This window comes from Boleophthalmus pectinirostris, unplaced genomic scaffold (genome assembly GCF_026225935.1).
Source record: "Boleophthalmus pectinirostris isolate CB_2022bp ecotype Guang Dong unplaced genomic scaffold, ASM2622593v1 HiC_scaffold_2, whole genome shotgun sequence".
Classification (NCBI taxonomy): domain Eukaryota; kingdom Metazoa; phylum Chordata; class Actinopteri; order Gobiiformes; family Gobiidae; genus Boleophthalmus; species Boleophthalmus pectinirostris.
Genome location: NW_026571152.1, coordinates 36,154,416 through 36,179,925, shown reverse-complemented (window position 1 = coordinate 36,179,925; position 25,510 = coordinate 36,154,416). Strand labels below are relative to the sequence as shown.

General features: G+C 36.4%; 1 protein-coding gene across 1 annotated transcript in view; it reads left to right on the top strand.

Moving 5' to 3' along the window:
* Positions 1-25,510, top strand: part of LOC110161323 (zinc finger protein 536-like) — an 87,578-nt gene that overhangs the window by 21,957 nt on the left and 40,111 nt on the right. The window contains exon 3 of the mRNA XM_055155914.1: positions 16,006-16,731. Coding sequence (XP_055011889.1) covers positions 16,006-16,731 — 726 coding nt within the window. The remainder of the gene's footprint in view (positions 1-16,005; positions 16,732-25,510) is intronic.

Here is a 25,510-nt window from a genome sequence, read left to right as displayed (position 1 = left end):
GGTTTTAAATCCTCGATCTCGGGAATTGTTGACAACACTGAATGTATGGCTCTTCGCTGATTGGCTGGTGCCCGAACTCGCACGTCCAGGGTCTTTGCGAACCGTCTATTGTATTCTGATTCCTGACATAGTCGCTGGAGAGAAATGAAATTGAGTGGAGGTACTAGGTGATGCCAGCCTGGCTAGTAATAAAAGCTATAGAACGAGAAATACAAATGAAAAAAAACAAAAAAAAAAACAACCCCAAACTCTTTCATCCAAAACACACAGCAAACATGTATAAACTACTTTTTGGACATACTTTTTTAAATTTTATTTAGGGCCTTAGCTACAAAAGTGCAAAATATCAAATCTTTAATTATTATTTTTATTAATGGACTTTGGAAACTGTCGAGAAAAATAAAACATTTGGGTTCAAACACAAGATACATTACTTGACATCCAGATAAGTCATATAATTGCAAGTAGATTGTACAGTTTTGTTTTTTTCTTATATAACAACACAAGAGTCAACAAATATATAGGGATGTAACAATAACTGAAATATCATGACATCGTATCGTGATACGCGGATTCGTTTCAGTGTAAACATAGTCTTAGAGTTACAAGGTTCTTTCTGCATTCTGAGTACTGAGGTTTGTAGTTCTGAGCACCATGGTATCTCGAAATGAGTTTTTGCTTGGGATGTAACAATAACTGAAATATCGTGATATCATGTCGTCAAAGTTCCCACAATAATATCATGGACCATCACAATATATCGAATTACAAGTCTCTTTACTTAAGTTAAGAGTTATGGTGCAGCAATAGCTAAAAAAGACAGAGGAAACTACATAGACCATGATCCTTTGCTCCATTTCTGTGCAGACTACAAGAAGAAATAAGAGTTTTAAGTACTTTTAAGTCTTAGCTCTTTGGATTAAGTCTTGTCAAGGCATTTTAAGGGGAAAAAGTTTTGTTTGCCTCCACAAAATATCTCAATAAATATCATACCGTGAGATGTATATCGTGAAACTATCGTACTGAGAGATTTGGATATTGTTACATCCCTAATCGTGAGCCTCCCCACCATATCGTGAACTTTCCTACGATATTGCAATAAATATCGCACACCTCTACAAAAGAACCAAAAACAAAAGGGCAAGTGGAAAGAAATGTTGTAAAACCTTGTCTCCTCTCCTTCTTTTCTGTTAGACAACTGATTCACACAAAATCGGGTTTCAAAACAGCTATATATTGGATCCACTTCAGCCAAAACATGGCCCCATGACTTTTCTAGTGTCAGTCATGGAAACAGCTCGAGTCAGGTCCAGGGCACACAGCCACATCACTTCCTGCATTCCCATGGTGTTTATTACATTTGGATTTGTACATTTTGACAGAAATAAACGTTTCAAATAAAAATAGCAAGAGATGCTTAATTTGCCATTTATTTGAGAAATATCTGCACTTAGAGCAGCTTTTTCAATTGTTACGAACACAGATGCTCAGAGCAGTCAATCATTTTGACTCACTACACTCTTTGGCAAAGTTTGGGCCGATCAAAATGGACGGAGTGCATGAGTTTGGCATTCCTATTAGACACTTGTTTTTCCTGACGCTGAAAATATGCTCAGAAAGCCGCAACTGTCAGCTTTTCGAGCCAAAAAAATTAAAACATTTCCGGCAATCTGGACTGGTTAAACACTTATATCTAGCATTTATTCATTACAGGTGTTTCTACCGCTCAAAAACACAAAAACTCTCTTTATGAATAGCGTCGCCGCTCCACAGATCTGACCTGTAGTGTAGTCTATAGCTGTGTCCTTTGAGATAGACAGGTTTAATCTCTACCGTGGAACATTCTAGACAAAGCAATAACATCTCTCTGAATTTATGTCCATGGAGGTCAGATCACCAGGCCAAGTTATAGGTCAGATCTGTGAAGAAGTGGACCTGCCCACAATAATAATGCATTCTTTTGCGGTACTTTTGACAAATAAAAACACTTGTAATTGAATCGAACAAAGCAAATCCCCACATACGCTACAGAAACACACGCTGTATGTCTCTTTGTAATGTGTGAGATTTAAATTAGACTGTTCCCAGGGAGGCTCCACTGCAAAAAGAGGCAATAAGTTAAGTACGTTAAGTTAAAATGACTTAAATTAAGAACATTTGATTTTATTTGAGTAGATTCAGCTTGACAAGTAAAATTATCTACCAACGGAATAAGTGTGTTTTTCTTAATTTAAAGGTTGTTTGGAGGATTTTCAAAGAGAAATACAGCGACTGTTTGTCCTTTTTCAAATGTTATTTAGTGACCAACGCGTAAGTCTTTAGACTCTTTGTCTGCTTCAGTGCACGACATCGCTGGAAGGAATCTCCAAGAATCACCTTAGTTTGGCTTCACTCCTTTTTCCCTTTCTCTCTTCTTTCAGTGACCTAAAAAACTAGCCATGGATTCTTGTCGGCCATCGCAACAAACTTTGGGCAAACTGCAAGGAAGGTAGAGTTAGAAAAAGTCGCTGCGTTGGTTGAGTAAACGGCGTATGTGGAATGCGTGAAAGGAGAACGTAAACCACTAGAAATGTAGGTAGTTTGACTGACAATCTACCAGCCAATAGCTAATGAGGTAGTCTAAAAACCCCCATACAACCTTTAAGCAACACTGGATTTTGTTTGTTACTTTAAACATCTTATATTGCGAAAATCGACTCTTTGGAGCTTTAAACCATGTTTGCCATGTCTGTTTTCCCCCATTGTTATTGAGACATGCCCATTTCTCTTTATTTGAATCATGGTGGATTAGAAACTTGTTTTATTAGTTAAGTAGTAACGATGTAACAATCACCGAAATATTATGATATCGTATCATCAAAGTTCTCACAATAATATCGTGGACCAAGTCTCTTTGCTTAAATGAAGAGTTACGGTGCAGCAATAGCTAAAAAAACAGAGGGAACTACACAGACCATGATCCTTTACCTTCTCAAAAACGTGGAGTTAAGTTTTGTTTCATTCACATATTTGAGTAACACTTTTTTAGTCTATCTACATTTCCAAAGCTCAGCAGTGGTAGTTTTCAAGTCAACAGCTTTTAACTTTTGTTCAGTAGAGATTGGCAATTCCAGAGCTGATTATTCAAATGATTCTAGTGAAGGAGTATGGAGTTTAAAAACTTTTGTCCCTTTGTTAACATTATTATTAGTTTGTATGATCGTAAACGGATTGGGGAAAACAAGGAAGAAAGACATTTCTGGTAGAGATTTTGGTTTGTAAAATATTTGGCGCAATGACTTTAAACAGTTCAACACTGTAGAAACCTTTTAAAAAGAGTATAGACTGTTGTGTTTTGGAAAAGACGGAGCTCTGGAGTTGATGAATTGAACTGAATTGAGTTTTGTTTGTTTTAATTTATATTTTGTCTCTTATATGTACAGTGATTGGAGTTGTGAATGCAAACTTGTTGTTCATGCGTTTAGTACCTTTGTTTCAGCTCGGACTCTTCCTGCTGACCCATGTAGTTGTTTATGGTTTGTTTTTGTTTGTCGCAATAGGTCCAATAAAAAAAAAAATGTAATAATAAATTAAAAAAAATAAAAACACAGTGGAGCACTTCCTGTATGACGACATGACATCACAAGGTGGGACAGAGAGTTTTCAGTTTGAGAGAAGAACTCAGGAATTTTGTGAATGAAATAAAAATAAAACTCCAGGTCTGTTTGTGATGAGGAAACATTATAACATAGATCAGAAAATAGCATAATATGAGCCATTTTAGTGCAAAGAGTTGTTGTTTTTCTTATCTTAAAATATGAAATGACATCTTGTAACATTTAAGTAATTTTTTTTTTTTTTTTTCCAATTGGCAGATCATTTTACTTGTCAAGTGAAATCTACTCAAATCATGTTAACACTTTCTTAATTCAAGTCATCTTAACTTGTCTAGATGTTCGTTTTTGCAGTGTATCTTCAGTTCAAGGGCATAAATCTACTTTTGTTACCTTGACTTTACAATTTCACCAGGTTCTGCTCCGTTTAATTAATACAGCCTGTTATTTTATGCTTTGGTACAATTGAAATGCCCCAATACAGGGCTCATTTACAGCCATTCAACTCACAATGGCTGCTTTTCTATTAGAGCCTGGAACAAAGTGAAAGTAACAAGTACAGATCATTAGATTTGGATTTACCTCGGAGACTTACCTCGGGGTCAGATCTGGAGGTTTATGAAATTGATATTTCTGAGACGCGGCCATGAATCACTGTTGTAACTCAGATATTAGTCCATTAAAGAAGAACAATAAGGCATCAATATGCATAGAATTAAATTAATGGTGGTTGGGTTTATCTCGCCATCCCAGACGCATCCCCCTAAAAAGACACAGTATAATGTATGACCTGACCTTCAAATGCCAGGAGAGTGTTGGGCAATAAACTGCCAATATTTGCGGGGTAATGGCGGCGGATGACTTTTACTGTAATTGGAATGGCAGGGAAACAGCTGGTGTGTTTAAAGACAGGCTGAGAGTGTGGGATATAAGACAATCACTAACGCTATGGTCAAAAGAGGCTCTATTTAACCTGCTGCCCACTTCACTGACACGAGCTATAAGACCAAACTGCAAAATGGATACGAACATGTCATTAATCCATGTGTCATTCTGTCATTCATTTTTCAAAATAAAACCAAAAATAAGAAAATGAAAAAAATATATATATTTTCTTCATTATTCGTCTCCAAAACCGAAATAAAAAAACGGAAAATGATTAGTTTTTATCAGTTTTCGATTTTAGTTTAAATTGAATAATATAAAAACAGATAACGGCTGTTTCCCATTTTCGTGACTTAAATTGTGATGCTGGACTTTTGCGCTGCATACAGACTGATCCAGAACTAAACCAGGACTAACTGTTTTCAGTCCCGGTCTGGTCCTGGTCTCAGTCCTGGTCTCAGTCCCTGTCTGGTCCCAGTCTGATCCTGGTCTGGTTCCGGTCTCAGTCCCGGTCTGGTCCCGGTCTGGTCCCAGTCTCAGTCCCGGTCTCAGTCCCGGTCTCAGTCCTGGTCTCAGTCCCGGTCTGGTCCCAGTCTGATCCTGGTCTGGTTCCGGTCTCAGTCCCAGTCTGGTCCCTGTCTCAGTTCCGGTCTCAATCATGGTCTGGTCCTGGTCAGGTCCTGGCCTCAGTCCTGGTCTCAGTCCCGGTCTGGCCCCGGTCTGGCTCCAGTCTGGATTTGGTCTTAGTCCTGGTCTGGTCCCGGTCTTTGTCCTGGTCTGGTCCCGGTCTTTGCCCTGGTCTCAATCCCGGTCTCGTTCCCAGTCTCATTCCTGGTCCGGTCCTGGCCTCAGTCCTGGTCTCAGTCCCTGTCTGGTCCAGTCCCAGTCTCAGTCCTGGTCCTGTTTCCGGTCTCAGTCCTGGTCTCAGTCCCGGTCTGGTCCAGTTCCAGTCTGAGTCCTGGTCCTGTTTCCGGTCTCAGTCCTGGTCTCAGTTCTGGTCTGATCCCGCTCTAAGTCCTGGTCTCAGTCCCGGTCTGGTTCCAATCTGGTCCCGGACCTGGTTCAGTCCTGGTTCAGTTCGGCATCACAGTTTAAGTCATGGAAATGGGAAACGGTCATTATCTATTTTTTCCATTATTCATTTAAGCACAAAATCGAAAAGTGAAAAAACGAATCATTATTGTTTTTATCATTTTGGTTTTGAAGACAAATAATGAAGAAAACTGTTTTTTCGTTTTCTTATTTTGGTTTCATTTTGACAAACAAATGAACAAATGATACACGGATTGTCATTGCTCTACATGGAATGTTCCACAGTATAACATTAAACAGAAGTGGAGTCAGCAGTTTGGGTGAACTTGATTTTGGGGCCCTCACTATAATGCACAGTTTTTCTGTTTTGTTTTGTTTTTTAAATATATTTATTGTCTGTTTTTTCCCCATTGTTCTTGAGATATGCACATTTCTATTTATTTGAATTATGGATTGGAAACTCGTCTTATTATTTAGTTCGCCTATTAGAAAACCAGAGCTGAAAGTAGTTTTGTTTTTTTTACTTGTACTGTTACATTTTTGTTACATCCATATATGACATACTTATGATTATAATTATTTTTCTTATGATTATGGTTTAAAAGTAAACTACTATCATTTAATGTCATACTGAGAGAAAATCAAATTGCTCTGACGCCTCGGTCATTAGTGACACTCAGGGGGCCCCTTCAGGTTTGGGGGCCCTAAGCAGCTGCCTACTTTTGCCTAATGGTCGCCCCGCCTCTGTCATTAAACATTTTTGCAATTACAATCGGTTTTATAGCTCAAAAATACCTAAAAAAAACTGGTATTCTGACTGAAGAAGGGTCGCTTCTCCACAGATCTGACCTGTAACTTGGTCTAGTTTGGTTTCCATGATGATAGAAAGGTTTAATGCCATACTGTGAAACATTCCAGACGAAGCATTAACATCTCCATGGAGAAACGTACTTCATTTGAGTACAACTTGACAAGTACAATTATCGACCAATGGTTCAAGTTTGTTTGTCTTAATTAAAGCAACAATGGATTTTGTTTCTTATTTTAAGTGCAAAGAGTTGTTGTTTTTCTTAAGTGTAGCAAGATGTATTTTTATATTTTAAGTCCAAAAAGTCTTGGTAGATAATTGGTCGAAAATTTTACTTGTGCAGTGAAATTTATTCCAATCATGATAAAACTTTATTAATTCAACTAATCTTAACTGGCAAGATGTTTGTTTTTGATTGATTCGATATGATACAATACGATATTATCACGATACGGCGATACATGAGATACTCCAAATTTCGCTCATGATAGTCACACACTGATGTTTAAGAACCAAATTCATTTTAGCAACAATATTTAGATTACATTAGATTAAATTCAACTTTATTGTCATTACACATGTATATTATAAATACAATGGAACGAAATGTGGTTTAGCATCTGATCAGAAGTGCAAGGAGCAGCAAGTGTGATATTTACAGAATGTGGAGCGTGTACAATATAGACAAGTATATTACAGAGTAGATTGTATGATATACAGATAAACATTGCAGTATGAACAGGTGGGAATTAGATATAATATACATGAGGGATATAGAAGCAGATGCATTGTAAACAATAATACAGTTTACATGAAAAACTTTACTATATCAGCGTTTCCCAAACTTTTTCTGGGGACCCATATTTTAAAAGTCACAAACAAGTCAAGAGACATTATTCGTCTATTACAGACTAAAGGTGGATTTGATCATTATTGAACATTAATGAGGACATTTTATTGTTGACTGAGTGATCGTGTCTCTCTGAACAGTTATTATTACTCAATATTCAGTACTCAATACTCATAAGTCGCCTATCTAGACATTAAATGTAGCCCATTTCTTTTTCTTTTCAACATTTAATTGAACCAGCAATACTGGAACAAAATAGTCACTATAAGAACTGTATATTTCAGACCTACATGCAGATTGTGACAAGGACCCCCCAGTACAGTACAGTAATGCAGTTTACATGAAAAACTTTGCTAGAATAAACTCTGCACAAATGTACAGAGTGCTATAGAAAATATAAATATGTATGACGTATGTTAAGAGATGTTTTGTATAATTCTAACCTTTTTGTAATTATTTTATTGACTGTTTTGTTCCAATATTGCTGGTTCAGTTGAATGTTGAAAAGAAAAAGAAATGGGCAACATTTAATGTCCAAAAAGGCGACTTATGGATCCTTTTATTGCTGCTTCAATGACTGTTTTTCATTGTTTAAAACTAGAGTAATACCAATTGTTCAGAGTCAATAATAAAATATCCTCATTAATGTTCAATAATGGTCAAATCATGTCTGTTGACTTTGGCCGCAAAGGTTTGTGACTTTTAAAATACAGGTCCCCAGAAAAAAAGTTTGGGAAACACTGCTGTAAATAAATAAATATAAAGTTATGTAACAGATGTAACATGAACATGTAAGTGTGATATGCAGAGATATACAGCATTTAAATTCTTTGTTAAGTTAATGGTACTCTGTGTAACTTTTCTGGTAGATACTTTTCTGCCAGGTTCTTGCTTTATCTCCAATTCTGTTGTCCCGATCCCCAGGGTTTTAGGGGCACAGAGTTTAAACCCCTGCCTATTAATTAATATTGGTGGAGGGGCTCATGTGAGATTTTTTGCTTGGGGCCTCCAAATTTCTGTTGACGGGCCTGTTCCAAACGTAGTATGGTATTAAACATTTCAATCTCAACACAAACACAACTAGAAAAGTAACAATAACCGAAATATTGTGATATCGTATCGTCAAAAGTCTCAAATTTAATATCGCAATAATGGTTTTACAGTAGCAACAGCTTATAAACATTGGGAACTACATCTCCCATGATTCATTTCAGCGCAGACAACGTGAAGAAATATGTTTTTACTTCAATTCTTTGGTTTATGACGGAAATAATTCACACCAAAATCTTGTCAAGGCATTTTAAAAGCAAAAAATATATTAGCCTCTCCAAAATATCGCAATAAATATCGTATCGTGAGATGCATATCGTGATAATATCATACAGAGAGATACAATGAGGCCAGTTTACAGGTAAGATCCATGAAGAGGCGAGCCCACTCATGGTAAAAATGCGTGTTTTTAAAGGTATTTTTGAGCCAAGAAAACTCCAATAATTGAATAAACGCACCTTATATACGTTTAATGCAATACTGTGGAACATTACAGGCAAAGCAACAGCATCTCCATGGTAACGATTCACACCCAACCTGGAAAAATAACACAGTGCATCTTTAATTTGAAATAAGCAACAACAACAAACCAGAAAAGGAACAAAATTGTAAGAAGATATCAAAAAATATAAAAATACTCTTGCCGATTTATCGATACAGGAGCTCATAATAACAATACGAGTTTAGTATCGTGATATTTTGATATTTTAATATTTTAATATTTTTGCACAGCCCCAAACTGTACATCAGCATAAGGAGGAGACATGAAAATTACCTGCAATTAAAAGTTACGGCGAGCCTGATCAAATCTCGCTTCCAGATGGTTATTAGTCACAAGCTGAAAGGAGGAAAAATTAGCCCGTGTCAGTCTCCGCAATAATACACTTTGTTCTTTTTGAATTATGCCAGCAGCGCACCATTTTTCAGCAGTAAAGCAAAAATAAACTCGCCTTTAGCTCGCGCTGTTGTTAATCAGAAGCCCTCACATGTAGCCGGGGTTTGGTGTGACGGGAGAGCCCACTTACGCCTCTGATGGAACGAGCTTCTCACACTCAACATGTCCCTTGTTCCAGTTGTTTTACTATTTGACTTGTTTATTATTTCTGGAAGAATCTGGTTTGCTGTTAACATCTCTGAGTGTATTTATTGCACATGGTGGTGGCGTCCATACTGTAACATGATGGATCACTGGAGCTGAAAGCTGATTACAAGCTTGATTTACTGTGGGGCAGCACTTAAATCATTCAACTCAGCCTGCTGCAGGATTGCCACATTTTTCATGTTTAGACAAAGCTTGTTGGTACATACTTTGAGCTGTAGAAAATGTTCACTATAGACCGCACACACACGCAGAAACACCACACACACGCACACACACACACACACACACTGTCTACTGCAAAAACAATATTCAGCTAAGTTAAAATGACTTAAATCAAGAACATCTGACTTTATTTGAGTCGATTCAACTTGAGTAAAATTAACAACAAATTAGAAATTGTTATAGGCTCTGGACCCACACACATGCACACACACATACACACACACACACACACACACACACACACACAAAAGCAAAAAGCAATGCCTTGGTAAATTAAAATGACAAATCAAAAACATTTGACTTTATTTGAGTAGATTCAACTTGATGAGTAAAATGAACAGCAAAGCTTGTTGGCACATACTTTGAGCTGTAGAAAATATTCACTGTAGACCACACACACACACACACACACACGCGCGCGCGCGCACACACTCTCTGCACTGCAAAAAACTATATCTGTGTAAGTTAAAATGACTTACATCAAGAACATCTGACTTTATTTGGGTTGAGTTGAGACTTATTTGAGTGGATTCAAATTGACGAGTAAAATTAACAACAAATGAACAGAAAAGCTTTTTGGCACATACTTTGAGCTGTAGAAAATGTTCTCTATAGACCACACACAAACACACACACACACACACACTGTAAAAAGCTATATCTTGGTAAGTTAAAATGACTTACATCAAGAACATATGACTATTTGAGTAGATTCAACTTGACGAGTAAAATTAACAACAAATGAACAACAAAACTTGTTGGTGAGTAAAATTAACAACAGAACATATTGGTGCATACTTTGAGCTGTAGAAAATGTTTACTGTAGAACACACACACACACACACACACACACACACACACTCTCTCTCTCTCTGCACTGTAAAAAAAAACAATATCTGTGTAAGTTAAAATGACTTACATCAAGAAGATCTGACTTTATTCGAGTAGATTCAAATTGACGAGTAAAATTAACAACAAATTAGAAATTGTTAGAGACTATAGACCGCACACATATGCACACACACACACACACACACACACACACACACACTGCAAAAAGCAATATCTTGGTTAACTTAGTAAGTTAAAATGACTTAAATCAAGAACATTTGACTATTTGAGTAGATTCAACTTGACGAGTAAAATTAACAACAAATTAGAAAATGTTCACTATAGACCACACACACACACACACACACACACACACACACACATACACTGCAAAAAACAATATCTTTATAAGTTTAAATTACTTACATCAAGAACATTTGAGTATTTGACTAGATTCAACTTGACGAGTAAAATTAACAGCAAATGAACAGCAAAGTTTATTGGTGAGTAAAATTAACTACAAAACTTATCGGTGCATACTTTGAGCTGTAGAAAATGTTCTCTATAGATTGTACACACACACACAAACACACATACACACACGCACACTAAAAAAAGTAAGTTAAAATGGTAAGAAATGGTAAGATGGTAAGTTAAAATGACTTAAATCAAGAACATTTGACTTTATTTGAGTGGATTCAACTTGAGTAAAAACAAATTAGAAAATGTTCACTATAAACCACACACATGCATACACACGCACACACATACATATACACACACACACACACTACAAAAAGCAATACCTTAGTACGTTAAAATGACTTGAATCAAGAACATTTGATTATTTGAGTAGATTCAACTTGACAAGTAAAATTAACATCAAATGAACAGCAAAACTTGTTGGCACATACAAGCTATAGAGCTATAGAAAATGTTCACTATAGACCGCACACACACACACACACTCACACATGCACACACAAACACACACCACACACACACTCTCTCTCTCTCTCTCTGCACTGCAAAAAACAATATCTGTGTAAGTTAAAATGACTTAAATCAAGAATATTTGACTTTATGTGAGTAGATTCAACTTGACGATAAAATGAACAACAAATTAGAAAATGTTCACTATAGACTGCACACACACAAACACACACAAACACACACACGCTCTCTCTCTGCACTGCAAAAAACAATATCTAGCTAAGTTAAAATGACTTACATCAAGAACATCTGACTTTAATTGAGTTGATTCAACTTGACGAGTTAAATGAACAACAAATTAGAAAATGTTCCCTATAGACCGCACACACATGCAGACACACACATGCATATTATACACACACATACACACACGCATCTACACACACTGAAAAAAGCAGTATCTTAGTAAGTTAAAATTACTTACATCAAGAACATTTGACTATTTGAGTAGCTTCAACTTGAAAATTAAGAGCAAATGAATGTCTAAACTTATTGGTGAGTAAAATCAACTACAAAACTTATTGGTGCATATTCTGAGCTGTAGAAAATGTTCACTGTCGACCATACACACACACTCTCTCTGTCTGCACTACAAAAAGCAATATCTTGATAAGAAGATTTGACAGTTTGAGTAGTTTCAATTTGACAAGTAAAATTAACAACAAATGAACAACGAAACTTACATACTCTGAGCTGTAGAAAATGTTCACTATAGACCAAACACAGACACACACATGCACACACACACACTCTCTCTCTCTCTGCACTGCTAAAATCAATATCTAGGTAAGTTAAAAATGACTTAAATCAAGAACATTTGACTTTGAATTACCAACGGAATCAGTGTGTTTGTCTTAATTCAAGCAACATTAGATTTAGTTTCTTATTTTCACTGCAAAGAGTTGTGTTTTTCTCATCTTAAATGTAGCAAGATGTATAATTTTAACTACAAAAGTCTTATTCCACTGGCAGATCGGGTTACTTGTCCAGTGAAATCGACTCAAATCATGATAAAACTTTCTTAATTCAAGTCATTCTTTGTTTTTGCAGTGTCTCTTTAGGGTCAATATTTCAGAAGTCTTTTGTCTTTCCTTTTGACCTCCGCTCGGATAGCGCAGCTTATTTCCCGTTCATTTGCATACTAACCAGGGGTGGTGCTATCTTGCAATTTGGAGACAACGGTTCTTCATGTATTTTTGTGGTTTAGTCACTTAGATGGAATAAATGTTTCCATGGTAATACCACAAGAGAGTTATTAGTAAATGCAGTAGCAACTGAAAAACAAGTTTCTTCAACTTGTTTGGGTTCAGATGCACATGCTGTAGTTTTTGTTCCTATTATTTGATTCCATAACCATCTGTTTTAGTTAGATTTAATTAGCAAATAATGCAAATAACATAAGAGGTGTAAAGAATGAAAAGGGGAGCAATTAACAGTTTGTGCTCAGAAAAGAAGACAGAAAATAGAAGCAATTTAAAGGTCTTAAATTACACAAAACTGATTCTTGTGAGGTTTAAATCAAGTTATAATGCTGTTATGTCATCAAAAACATACTGCACATGTTTATGATTAGTCTGTCTGCAGCTCCAATACTCAAAATACTCTGTTCCACCTTGTGATGTCATCATGAAGTGGTAGTTTTCAAGTTACTTTTTAGCTTTAGTTCAGTAGAGATTGGCAGTAGATCTTTTTCACAATGTCCGGAAGTGCCGCGATGCAAAATATCTGTGGAAATGTCTCACGTATTTTCCACCAGCTTCGTAAATCTGCCCCATCACCAAATCTTCACCCAACAAGGTCGACAAAGGATAAACATTCTAACATGAAGAATTTATCCACAACTATCAAGGTAAGAAAGACGAAAACGTAAAGGCGAACAACGACGAGCATTAGTGAACTACTCCTGAGCAAAACTAACATTATGATTATGAATTAAGCATAAGTACCGTATTTTCTGCACTATAGGAAGCTCTGGATTATAAGGCGCACTGTCATTGAATGGACTATTTTCAAACTTTTTTCACATATAAACTGCACCGGACTATACGGCGCATTAAATGAAACACAACAGTTAGATAAGTCTGTCAAACTTTATTTAACGCTTTCACAATAACTGTCAACTTTGTAACGTGTAAAAAAAAATACTGTCTGAGATGCTAAATTGTTAGTATATTCACAATAACTCAATTGTTCAGTTATAACTAAAAATAACACGTTACACTCACTTTTTCAGTTCATTCCTCCATTCCATTCCTCGTTCATGTAGAATAATAAATGTGGCTACAAGTATTTTTCACTGCACAGTCACTGTGCAGTCTGCTCCAAGCGTGTTTACGTGCGCTGCAAGTGATGCGGCTTTGTAATTTACTAAAGTCGTTCTAAGACAAACGAATAAATTCATATATAAGGCGCTCTGGATTATAAGGCTCGCAGTCGTTTTCTGATAAAATTAAAGGCTTTTAAGTGCGCCCTATAGTGCAGAAAATACAGTAATAAGTAAATCATTAATAAGCAACTTGTTAACTTGCAGTGAATCTAGAATTTAAATTAAAAATGGATTTCATGATGTAGATATTGGCATAGACAGAGAGATTTGTGCAGTTTGAGTGCTACACATGTTCACAGATTACATGTCTAACATTTAAACTGCACAAATTTCTCTGTCTATGCCAGTATCGACATCATGAAATCCATTTTTTATTTTAATTCTAGAATCAGTCTGAGTTCACAAGTTGCTTACATTTTATTCATGACCTTAAGCGCCACCTAGTGCCTCCGCTCAATTTCATTTCTCTCCAGCGAGTAGGTCAGGAATTGAAATACACTAGATGGTTCGTAAAAACCCCGGAAGTGCAAATTTGGGCACCAGCCAATCAGCGAAGAGCCATACATTCTGTGTTGGCAACGAATTCCCGAGATCGAGGATTTAAAGCCAGAACAGAGAGAATGTTTGGTGAATTTTATCAAGGGGAAAGACGTTATTGCCCTTCTTCCTACGGGATTTGGTAAAAGCTTAATATACCAGTTAGCCCTGTTGGTGGTCCATTACATACGTCACGACCAAATAACAGCGAATGGTTAAATAAAAAAAGTAATAGTAAATGAATCCTAACGCTGTGAGGTCAGACGGTTTCCACAAAGTAAAACCGGCTGATGAATCAGGCTAAGTTTTGCTCAGGAATAGTTCACTAATGTGTCGTCGCTGTTCACCCTTACGTTTTTGTCTTTCTTACCTTGTGGATACATTCTTCATGGACAGAATATGTTCTTTGTCGACCTTGTTGGATGAAGATGTCTCCATGGAGATCGAAGTTTAATGCTGTAATATGGAACATGCAAGGCAAAGCAGTAACACCTCCATGGAGACAAGAATGTGCCATTGTGCAACCTTTATTTTATTTATTTTTAACCACAGTTTATCACATTCTGAAACCAAGAAAAAACATACACACTCTCGATCACTGAACTTTTTTTTAAATTAATTAATTTATTTTTTTCTCATGGCAAATTTCTCTGATCTGGCCACAATTTTAAAATTTATATCAGGTTATACATCTTGTTTCTAGATTTAGTATCTACTTACTGGACCAGAGACTAGGGATGTAACAATAACGAATATCGTGATATCGTATTATCAAAAGTCTCACAATAATACCCGGGACCATCACAATATATCAAATTACAAGTCTCTTTGCTTAAATTAAGAGTTATGGTGCAACAATAGACCAAAGACAGAGGGAACTACATAGACCATGATCCTCTGCTCCATTTCAGTGCAGACTACAAGAACAGATACCAGTTCTAAGCACTTTTAAGTCTTATTTCTTTGGATTAAGTCTTGTCAAGGCATTTAAAGAGGAAAAAGTAGCATATTTACAAAATTTCAGAATCAATATCGTGCTGTAAGATGTATATCGTAAAAATATCGTACAGAGAGATTTGGATATTGTTACATCCCTAATCGTGAGCCTCCCCACCATATTGTGAACTTTCCCACAATATCGCAATAAATATCGTACCATGAGGTTCATACTGTGACGATATCGTATCGTGAGACAATATATTGAATTAAATGCATGGTTTTATAGTAGCAACAGCTTATGAACATCTGAAACTACATATCCCATGATTCATTTCAGCGCAGACAACATGAAGAAATATGTTTTTTTACTTGAATTCTTGGGATTATGATGGAAATAATTCATACCAAAATCTTGTCAAAGTATTTTAAAAGCAAAAAAAAGCATCCCATCTACAATTATATCAGCCTCTTCAAAATATTGCAATAAATATCGTACCGTGAGATGCATATCATGATAATATCGTACTGAGAGATTTGGATATCATTTAATTTGAGTCTAGAGGTAGTTTATTTTAAGATAAGTTGTCAAGTAAAATGATCTCGCTGCACTACTTTTAAGTCATTTTCTGATAGATTTAAGTGTTTATATCTTAAATTTTGCCCAAGCTCTTCTTTTCGAGAGCTTAAAACATATCAAGTGACACCCATAGATTCCAATTTCTGTAACTTTAAAATCATATTTGGTAGATTTTTAAATGCAAATTGTAATATTGCATCAAATCATTGAGCCCGTTTGAGTTTAACTACATGTAAACTTTCTTTTTTGTATTGTTTTAGGTGATAAAATCTACAGACGCCCTCCCTCTTCTGACTTCGCCCCGGGTCATGCCTCCTCCCTGGGTTTCCAACTGGACCGATACCCCTTCCCCACCTGGCAGAGCACTTCCGACCTCTCCACCAGCCCGTCCAAACTCCGGCCCAGCTCTCGAGACAACTTCACCCCGGCCACGAGCCACTTTATCGGGCTGGACGCCGACAGTGCCCCCCTGATGAACAAAGATCCCGACTCCTCCGTACGCTCGCACGTGAAGAAGTCCCAGTACGAGCCTCTAGATCTTTCCGTCAGACCTGATTCTCTCGCTCAGATGCACGGCTTTTTCACCAACGGACTCGCTTCTAATATGACGCGCAGGCTGCAGACTTTCGACGCTGCCTTTGACTGCGACCTTAAAACCGCAGACGTCATCGATCAGGCCGGCCACAACGGCGAAGCTGAGAAATCCGAGAGCGAAAATGATGATTCTGCAAAATGGAAGAAAAAAAATAACTTTATGGAAGAAGTGGGCAGTTTTCAGGGTGAGAAACTTGAGCCAGTGGCAGGAGGACAGTGGGGCAGAGGTGTCACTGAGTCTCCCATCGCGTCTCTGGAGAGTTTGAACCCGGGACAGGCGCTTTCGCTGCAGCATCAGGTGGGCCTTCTGTCCTTCTTGAGGTCCCAGGCCAGTCTGACCCCGGCGTCCATGACTGTAGTGAACGGTGGAGGAGTGAAGGAGGCTACATCAGGTAATCTGCACTTACAGGTGAAGTGAAAAACACAAACTTACCTCTTAGAATGATAAGGTTCTGGCTTTTTGATTGAGTGATTTGTACTGATACTTTTCTTTGACATCATTATGGCTGTGTTCAGACTGCAGGGCTTCATACCCAATTCGGATTTCTTTGCGAGGTCGTTCACATCTCCAATTAAACGTGACTTGCATCTGATCTCCAGTGTGAACTTTAAACTCCCCAAAAGTGGTCCGATGAGGTTCATTTGGTCTTCCGATAATTTATGTTTTTAAGTTCTTTTGTCAGACCAAGAGTTTGTTTTCATATCTGACAGTTTCGACTGCTCCCTGCGGTCTTCCTCAAAGTGGTCACAAGATGTTGCTGTGATGTGTCTGGTCAGCTGAGTTATACAGATTTTGGTGCTGTCTTCCTACCGGTGGAGGCAGGAAGACAGCGCCATCTGCAGTCCGACTTCCTCAGGACACTATCCCAGGTGTGTGAGAGTAAAAAAGCCCCCTCGTCCCGGTTTATCGTCCCGTGGGGCACGTTTACGTATTTCGATTGCCTCTTTAATCCAGCGACGATGTTTGTTTTCCTCTGTCCCAATGATGTTTGCTCCGTCCCAGTCCATAATGTGGTTCTCTCTTTTACAGTGGTCAGAAATGGACGATTTGAGTTGTTCCTGTTCTGCTTTGTGATTTGTTGCTCGCCAAAACCTGTATAAATCAGCTGACCACTCTGAGAAAGAGCGCTAATGAGCAGTCGAAACTGTCAGGTATGAAAACAAACTCTTGGTCTGAAAAAAGTCCCAAGAGTGTCCCGCATGCGCATTGGAGAACACGACGACGTCACAAGCAGAGAGTGTGCTCGGTGTTTACGGAAGTTGCCTAAACGCTGGGCTTGTCTCCTAAAATACGGTCCAGTTCTTCGTAAAATGGACAGGTTACGACCACAGCCACTTCGTTTGTTTGAGTCTTTAGCCTCCGTGTATTTGGCTCGCAGGATCTTTATTTTTCGTTGACATTGGAGCCAGAATCGTCTGTAGCCGCGCTCGGATATTTCATTCACAATAATTAAAAAAAACACCCAATTCCGATAAGCCTCCTCCAATTTGGCCTGAACACAGCGATCCCCCCGAATATTAATAAACTCTCTAACCTCACTTTCCCTCCATTGACTAGACTCTGAGCCTGACGTGTAGGTGGGATGGATGTGACCTGTCCGTTCAGACTGATGTCGCATGTCAAATGATCGGATATGTATCGGTTTCAGGAGCACATATCCAAGTGTCCTGGGTCGCATTTGAAAAAAATCGGATCTGTGTCATTCAGACTGTCATTAAAAGATCAGATACACGAGCATACGGGTGAAAAAATCTGATTTGGGTCACTTCAGGCTGCAGTCTGAACGTAGCTTCAGTTTGGGGAGATCTACACGTATCTCTAATGGTGGAATGGTTAGGAGTTACCATGGTGATACAGTGCTATAGTGACCAGCAAAATCAAAAAACTTGGACATCCCTGGTTTGAGTTGGTTGGTAATAATAAAATTGTGAACCGAGTGCGTAATTAATGAAAATTGTTCTGCACTCGGCACTAATGTGAGTCAGTATAGCCAGATTTTCTTGGTGTTTTGGTCAGTTTTAGGCAGCTTTTCTGTATTTTACCTAAACAAATGACAATTTATGCCTCTCTTTACTGTTGGCAGGGATCAAATTGGTCAAAAATAGGGACATGTGGGACATTTTTTGTATAAATCTGGGACAAATAACTGGTTTTGGATAAATGTGCTGGAAAAAAAACAATATCCACGTAAGTTAAAATGACTTGAATTGAGAATATTTTACTTTATTTGAGTAGATTCAACTTGACAAGTCAAATTATCTACCAAAAGAGTAAGTGTGTTTTTCTTAATTCAAGCAAGATTCGCTTTTGTTTCTTATTTTAAGTGCAAAGAGTTGTTATTTTTCTTATTTTAAGTGTAACAAGATGTATTTTCATATTTTAAATACAAAAGTCTTGTTCCACTGGCAGATCATTTTACTTGTCAAGTGAAATTTACTCAAATCTTGACAAAACCTTCTTAATTCAAGTCATCTTAACTTGACAAGATTTTGTTTTGGGATTTGTTTTGGGACCCAGGACTCAAAACTGGGACTGTCCCGAGTAAACAGGCACGTCTGATCACACTATACAGTTCACACATTAGTAAACGCTGTCAACAAAAGTTTTAAGATTGTCTGAAAACTCAAGAAAAAATACCAAATGGATTTAAACAACACATTTTCAGGAGCCTGTGATCGATACGAGCGTTCATGGTCCTGTTTAGGTGTTTGATTTTCAACAAAAAGGTGAGTGTGACAAACTGAAAAGCTGTGATTTGCATGTGAGAGACTTTTTTTAGCTCACGTGTTGAAGTTGCAGCTAAATCAGTTCTTTCTGGTCAGATTCTGTGTTGCCTCAGACGGCACATGCCTACAGTTAGCATCACCGCCAGGGAATATTGATGACATCGGCTACAAAGTGTCACTGTTTCTGTCGGGTTTAGTACATTTTAGGTTTAAAAGACATGAGTAAAATCTAGGGGTGTAACGATATCCAAGTCTCACGATACAATATTGTCACAGTATGATCCTCACGGTACGATATTTATTGTGATATCGTGGGAAAGCTCACGATTAGGGATGTAACAATATCCATGTCTCTCAGTACGATATTTTCGCGATATACATCTCACGGTACGATATTTATTGCGATATTTTGTGGAGACTGTGAACAAAACTCTTAATATTCTTCTTTTTCATCTTAAAATGCCTTGACAAGACTTAATCCAAAGAACTAAGACTTAAAAGTGCTTAGAACTGTTATTTCTTCTTGTAGTCTGCACTGAAATGCAGCAAAGGATCATGGTCTATGTAGTTCCCTCCATATTTTTTTTGCTATTGCTGCACTATAACTCTTAATTGAAGCAAAGAGACTTGTAATATTGTGATGGTCCATGATATTATTGTGAGAACTCTGATGATACGATATCACGATATTTATTATCGTTATTGTTGCATCCTTAGCAAAAACTCTATTTCGAAATACCATTGTGCTCAGAACTTCAAACCTCAGTATCCCAGAAGCACTCAGAACGCAGAAAGAAACTTGTAACTCTAAGACTACGTTTACACTGAAATGAATCCGCGTATCACTGTATCACCTTATCGGAAACGATCTGCATCCAGACACTTCATTTCTGTGTCGGCAATCCTTCCTTATCCACACAACTTTGAGCATATTTGTTTACGTTTTACAGAAATTAAATTTAAAACCACATGGCTCATTTGTATAAACTAAGAGCTCAAAAAACAGCTCGCTCCTTGTTCAGTTCAGCTTCTATTGGACTAAACGACACGACTCAGTGGAATGTGAGTGTTCTTTCTGTGGGGTGGGGTGTTCTGCTGTTGGTGAGTCTGTTCTGTGCTTCTATCACGTAGGAAATGGTTCATGTGAATTTTTCCAGAAATTATACGTCTGCAGGTCATATACACAGACCGTATATATGAATGTACATATATTCTAGCCCCTGAATTACTTCGCGGCGCATGGACCTACATCAGCGTATCAGCGTTTTCAGGCGTCCACACAGTGCTGGATCAGATCTGTCCTCAGATGAATTCGTGGGAGCTGGCGACACCAGATCGTTCCGTCTCTGCAGCTGTTTTCAGTCGGATTAGTGTGGACTAGGGATGGGCATGATTAATCGATTAATCGATAATTGATCATTAAGAATTTCATCGATTACGTTAATTTTAATCGACAAACCGAATGTAGGTTGCTGTGCGTAGCGTGAGCAAACAGGGGTCCGTACATGTGTCTCTCTGCACTCAGAAGGAGCGAGACACAAACATTCGGTCAGTCTGCAGCGTACCGAAGCACAGATGTGTATTTAACGATGTCTTGTACAAGAAATTCCATGCTTTCCGTTGCGTACGGGACAAGTGTGAGTCCATGTGCACAGTGTATAAAGCAGGAACATATGTCTCGGTGTCCAGTGGGAAAAAGCTTTACCAGGTGAGAGTCGCTCAATGTCGATGACGAGTCCCCACCTCCCTCCCCCCGTACGGTGTCCTGGTTTTGACAAACGTAAATCTGGTCACACTAACCTGTATTCCACTGAGTCATGTCTTTTAATCCAACAGAAATTGACCGCATCAGCGACACAAGAGCTGCAGTTTTATCTTCGCTTAGTTTATGCAAATTAGCGATGCGGTTTTAAGTTTTGTTTCTGTGAGAGTTGCGCAAAACTGAATTAAACACATTATAATCTCAAACGGGCTGATGTGGCTCTAGAGTCGTTACGGTTTATATGTCGTAAAGTTGAATTTATTTATGCAGATTAGTAGTGCAGATAGTAATAATAATGATGATCATTTTAATATAAAAACGTTAATGATTAATCGATAATCGATCGTTAATTCTTCCGACGATCGATTAAGAAAATTTCATCGAATGCCCATCCCTAGTGTGGACGAACACTGCATCCACAATGAAAACGACTCAAATACGTACAAGTGTGGATGGGGCCTAAGGGAACTAAATTATCTGTTTATCTTTTAAAAATGTCAGAAAATGTATTAACTTTGTATAAAAACTGTAAACTTGCCTAAAACTCCTAAAACACAAGACTCAATTTCCACTAGAGTAAACGTGGTGTCTGGTGATGTCATTCTCAATCCCTGGGGGTGTGACGCTAACTGAAGGGACTGCTCTGTCTGAAACCAAGTCAGTCACTCTCACCTTTTTATTGAAAATCAAACATGAACGCACGTATTCATCACAGTTTCCTGAAAATGTCTTGTTTGAATCCATTTTGCATTTCTTTCTTCAGCTTTCAGATGATCTTAATACTTTTTGACAGCGTGACCCCTGTGTCACTGATGAATATTCTACCATAGAGATACATAAAACACCCCCAGCGCGATGTCACTGCGAAGTATTAACTACGGTTTATAAAATTAATGATTTGTTAATAATGTTTGGGCCTGCATATTCAGTAAACAGTCTTAATATCACCTTATAACTACATCAGGCATCGTACTACTGCTTAATATTTCCTTTCCATATGTTTAATTTAGTTTATAGATTATGTTTTTTGTTAAATTTAAATGCAGTAATCAGTATTATCAAACACAGCAGCGCCTACCTTGGATCTAAAATGCATATATTGCCATCTAGTGGAGGCCGACCATTCCTCTCAGGCTTGTTTTCTTCTCTGACATATTTTTCATTTAACAAACACACACAGACATGACGCCAAGTACTGGAATTACGACATTTTTATTATGATTTGCGGAAATTTCTCTTAACAAGTAATGATCTACCAAAGGAATAAGACTTTTTGTAGTTAGAATATGAAAATACATCTTGCAAAACACAACTCTTTGCACTTTGGACAAGAAACAAAATCTTAATATTGCTTGAAATGAAAAAAAAAAAAATAAATAAAAATAATGATTCCAGTGGTAGATAATTTTACTCAGACTGCAAAAAATAAAATCTAGTAAAGTTAAGATGACTTGAATTCAGAAAGTTTTATCATGATTTGAGTAAATTTCACTTGACAAGTAAAATTATCTGCCAGTGGAATTAGACTTTTTGTACTTAAAATATGAAAATACATCTTGCTGCACTTAAAATAAGAAAAACAACAACTTTTTGCACTTAAACTAAGAAACAAAATCAAATGTTGCTTGAATTAAGAAAAACACACTTAGATAATTTGACTTGTCAAGTTGAATCGACTCAAATAAAGTCAAATGTTGTTAATTTATAGGTGTATTATTATTATTTCCTGGTGGAGGGACCGTCAAATACTTTCCTCCTCACTGGACAAAAAAACAAAAAACAAAAAAACAATATCTAGGTAAGTTAAAATGACTTAAATTAAAACATTTTACTTTATTTGAGTCACTTAAAATAAGAAAAACATCAACTCTTTGCACTTAAAATAAGAAACAAACACTCTACTGGTAGATAATTTGACTTGTCAAGTTGAATCGACTCAAATAAAGTAAAATGGTCTTAATTTAAAGGTGTTTTATATAACTTTTCTGGTGGAGGGTCCATCAAATACTTTTCTACACACTGGAGAAAAAACAAAACAAAAACATATCTAGCTAAATTAAAACTTAAATTCAGAACATTTTACTTTATTTGAGTCGATTCAACTTGACAAGTAAAATAATCTACCAATGGAATAAGTGTGTTTTTCTTAATTCAAGCAACATTTGATTTTGTTTCTTAGTTTAAGTGCAAAAAAAGTTGTTGTTTTTCTTATTTTAAGTGTAGCAAGATTTATTTTCAAAAAGTACAAAAAGTCTTGTTCCACTGACAGATAATTTTACTTGTCAAGTGAAATTTACTCAAATCATGATCAAACTTTCTTAATTCAAGTCATCTTAACTTGACTAGATTGTTTTTTGCAGTGTAGAATATAAAAATACATCTTGCTACAATTAAAATAAGAAAAACAACAACTCTTTGCACTTAAAATAAGAAACAAAATCTTAATGTTGCTTGAATTAAGAAAAACATGCTTATTCCATTGGTAGATCATTTGACTTGTCAAGTTGAATCTACTCAAAGTCAAATGTTCTTAATTTAAAGGTGTATTAAGTAACTTTTCTGGTGGAGGGTTCGTCAAATACTTTTCTCCACACTGGAAAAAACAACAACAACAACAACAACAACAAAAAACAATATAGGTAAGCCAATGATGTTCATTTTGTCTTCTTATATACTTTAACTTCTTGGGTTCTTTTTAAGTTCTTCAGAACTGTCCTGTCCAGTTCTGAAGATGACTTGCAGCAGCAGCCGAAACATGTCAACAAGGTAAATACACTTTACTGCATTGTCTTTAAAAAGAACCCAAGAAGTTAATATCTAGGTAAGTTAAAATAACTTAAATTTCTTATTTTAAGCACAGTTGTTGTTTTCTCATTTTACATGTAGAAAGATGCATTTTCATTTTCTACACTGGAAAAAAAAAATCTAGTCAAGTTAAGACGACTTGAATTAAGAAAGTTGCATCATAATTTGAGGAAATTTCGCTTGACTTGAAGTAAAATTATCTGCCAGTGGAATCAGACTTTTTGTACTTGAAAAACAACAACTTTTAGCATTTAAAATAAGAAACAAAATCTTAATAATATTAATAATAAAAAAAACATATCTAGCTAAATTAAAATGACTTAAATTAAGAACATTTTACTTTATTTGAGTCGATTCAACTTGACAAGTCAAATAATCTACCATAGGAATAAGTGTGTTTTTCTAAATTCAAGCAACATTAGATTGTTTTTCTTATTTTAAGTGCAGCAAGATGTATTTTCATATTTTAAGGCTTTTTGGCAGATAATTTTACTTGTCAAGTGAAATTTCCTCAAATCATGATGAAACTTTCTTAATTCAAGTCATCTTAACTTGACTAGATTTTGTTTTTTGCAGTGTAGAACATAAAAACACATATTGCTACATCTGAGATAAGAAAAACAACAACTCTTTGCACTTCAAATAAGAAAATACATCTTAATGTTGCTTGAATTAAGAAAAACACACTTATTCCATTGGTAGATCATTTGACTTGTCAAGTTGAATCTACTCAAAGTCAAATGTTCTTATTTTAAAGGTGTATTATGTAACTTTTCTGGTGGAGGGTCCGTCAAATACTTTTCTCTACACTGAAAAAAAAAAAAAAAACAATATCTAGGTAAATTAAAATTACTTAAATTAAGATAATTTTACTTTATTTGAGTCGATTCAACTTGTCAAGTAAAATTATCTACCAGTAGAATAAGTGTTTTTCTTAATTCAAGCAACATTTGATTTTCTTTCTTAGTTTAAGTGCAAAAAAGTTGTTGTTTTTCTTATTTTAAGTGCAGTAAGATGTATTTTCATATTTTAAGTACAAAAAGTCTGATTCCACTGACAGATAATTTTACTTGTCAAGTGAAATTTCCTCAAATCATGATGAAACTTTATTAATTCAAGTCGTCTTAACTTGACTAGATTTATTTTTTTCCAGTATAGAATATAAAAACACATCTTGCTACACGTAAAACAAGAAAAACAACAACTACTTTTTGCACTTTAAATAAGAAACAAAATCTTAATGTTGCTTGAATTAAGAAAAACTTATTCCATAATAGATAGATAATTTTACTTGTCAAGTTGAATCGACTCAAATAAAGCCAAATATTCTTAATTTAAGTCATTTTAACTTAACTAGATATTGTTGTTTTTCCAGAGCATCAAGTTAAATCGACTCAAATAAAGTAAAATATTCTTAATTTAAAGGTGTATTATGTAACTTTTCTGGCGGCGGGTCCATCAAATATTTTTTTCTTCATGGAGATGTTAAGATAAGAGATAAGATATGCCTTTATTAGTCCCACAGTGGGGAAATTCCAGTGTTGCAACGCACAATTCCAAAACAGCAGGAAAAGGTAACACATACAATAAAACAGATAATAAATAATGGCTTAAAAATAATTTAAAAATAGACTTAAAAACAATATGCTGATGCTTTGTTTGAAATGTTCCACAGTATGACATTAAACTTTCATTTTAAATCTTCATGGAGACCAAACCAGATCAAGTTACAGGTCAGATCTGTGGAGAGGCGACGCCGCTCACACTCAAAATGTATGATTTTCTTGGTATTTTTGAGCTATAAAACCACTTGTAATTGAATAAATGTAAAGTAAAGCTGTTTAAAGTCATACTATGGAACATTTCAGAGCAATGAC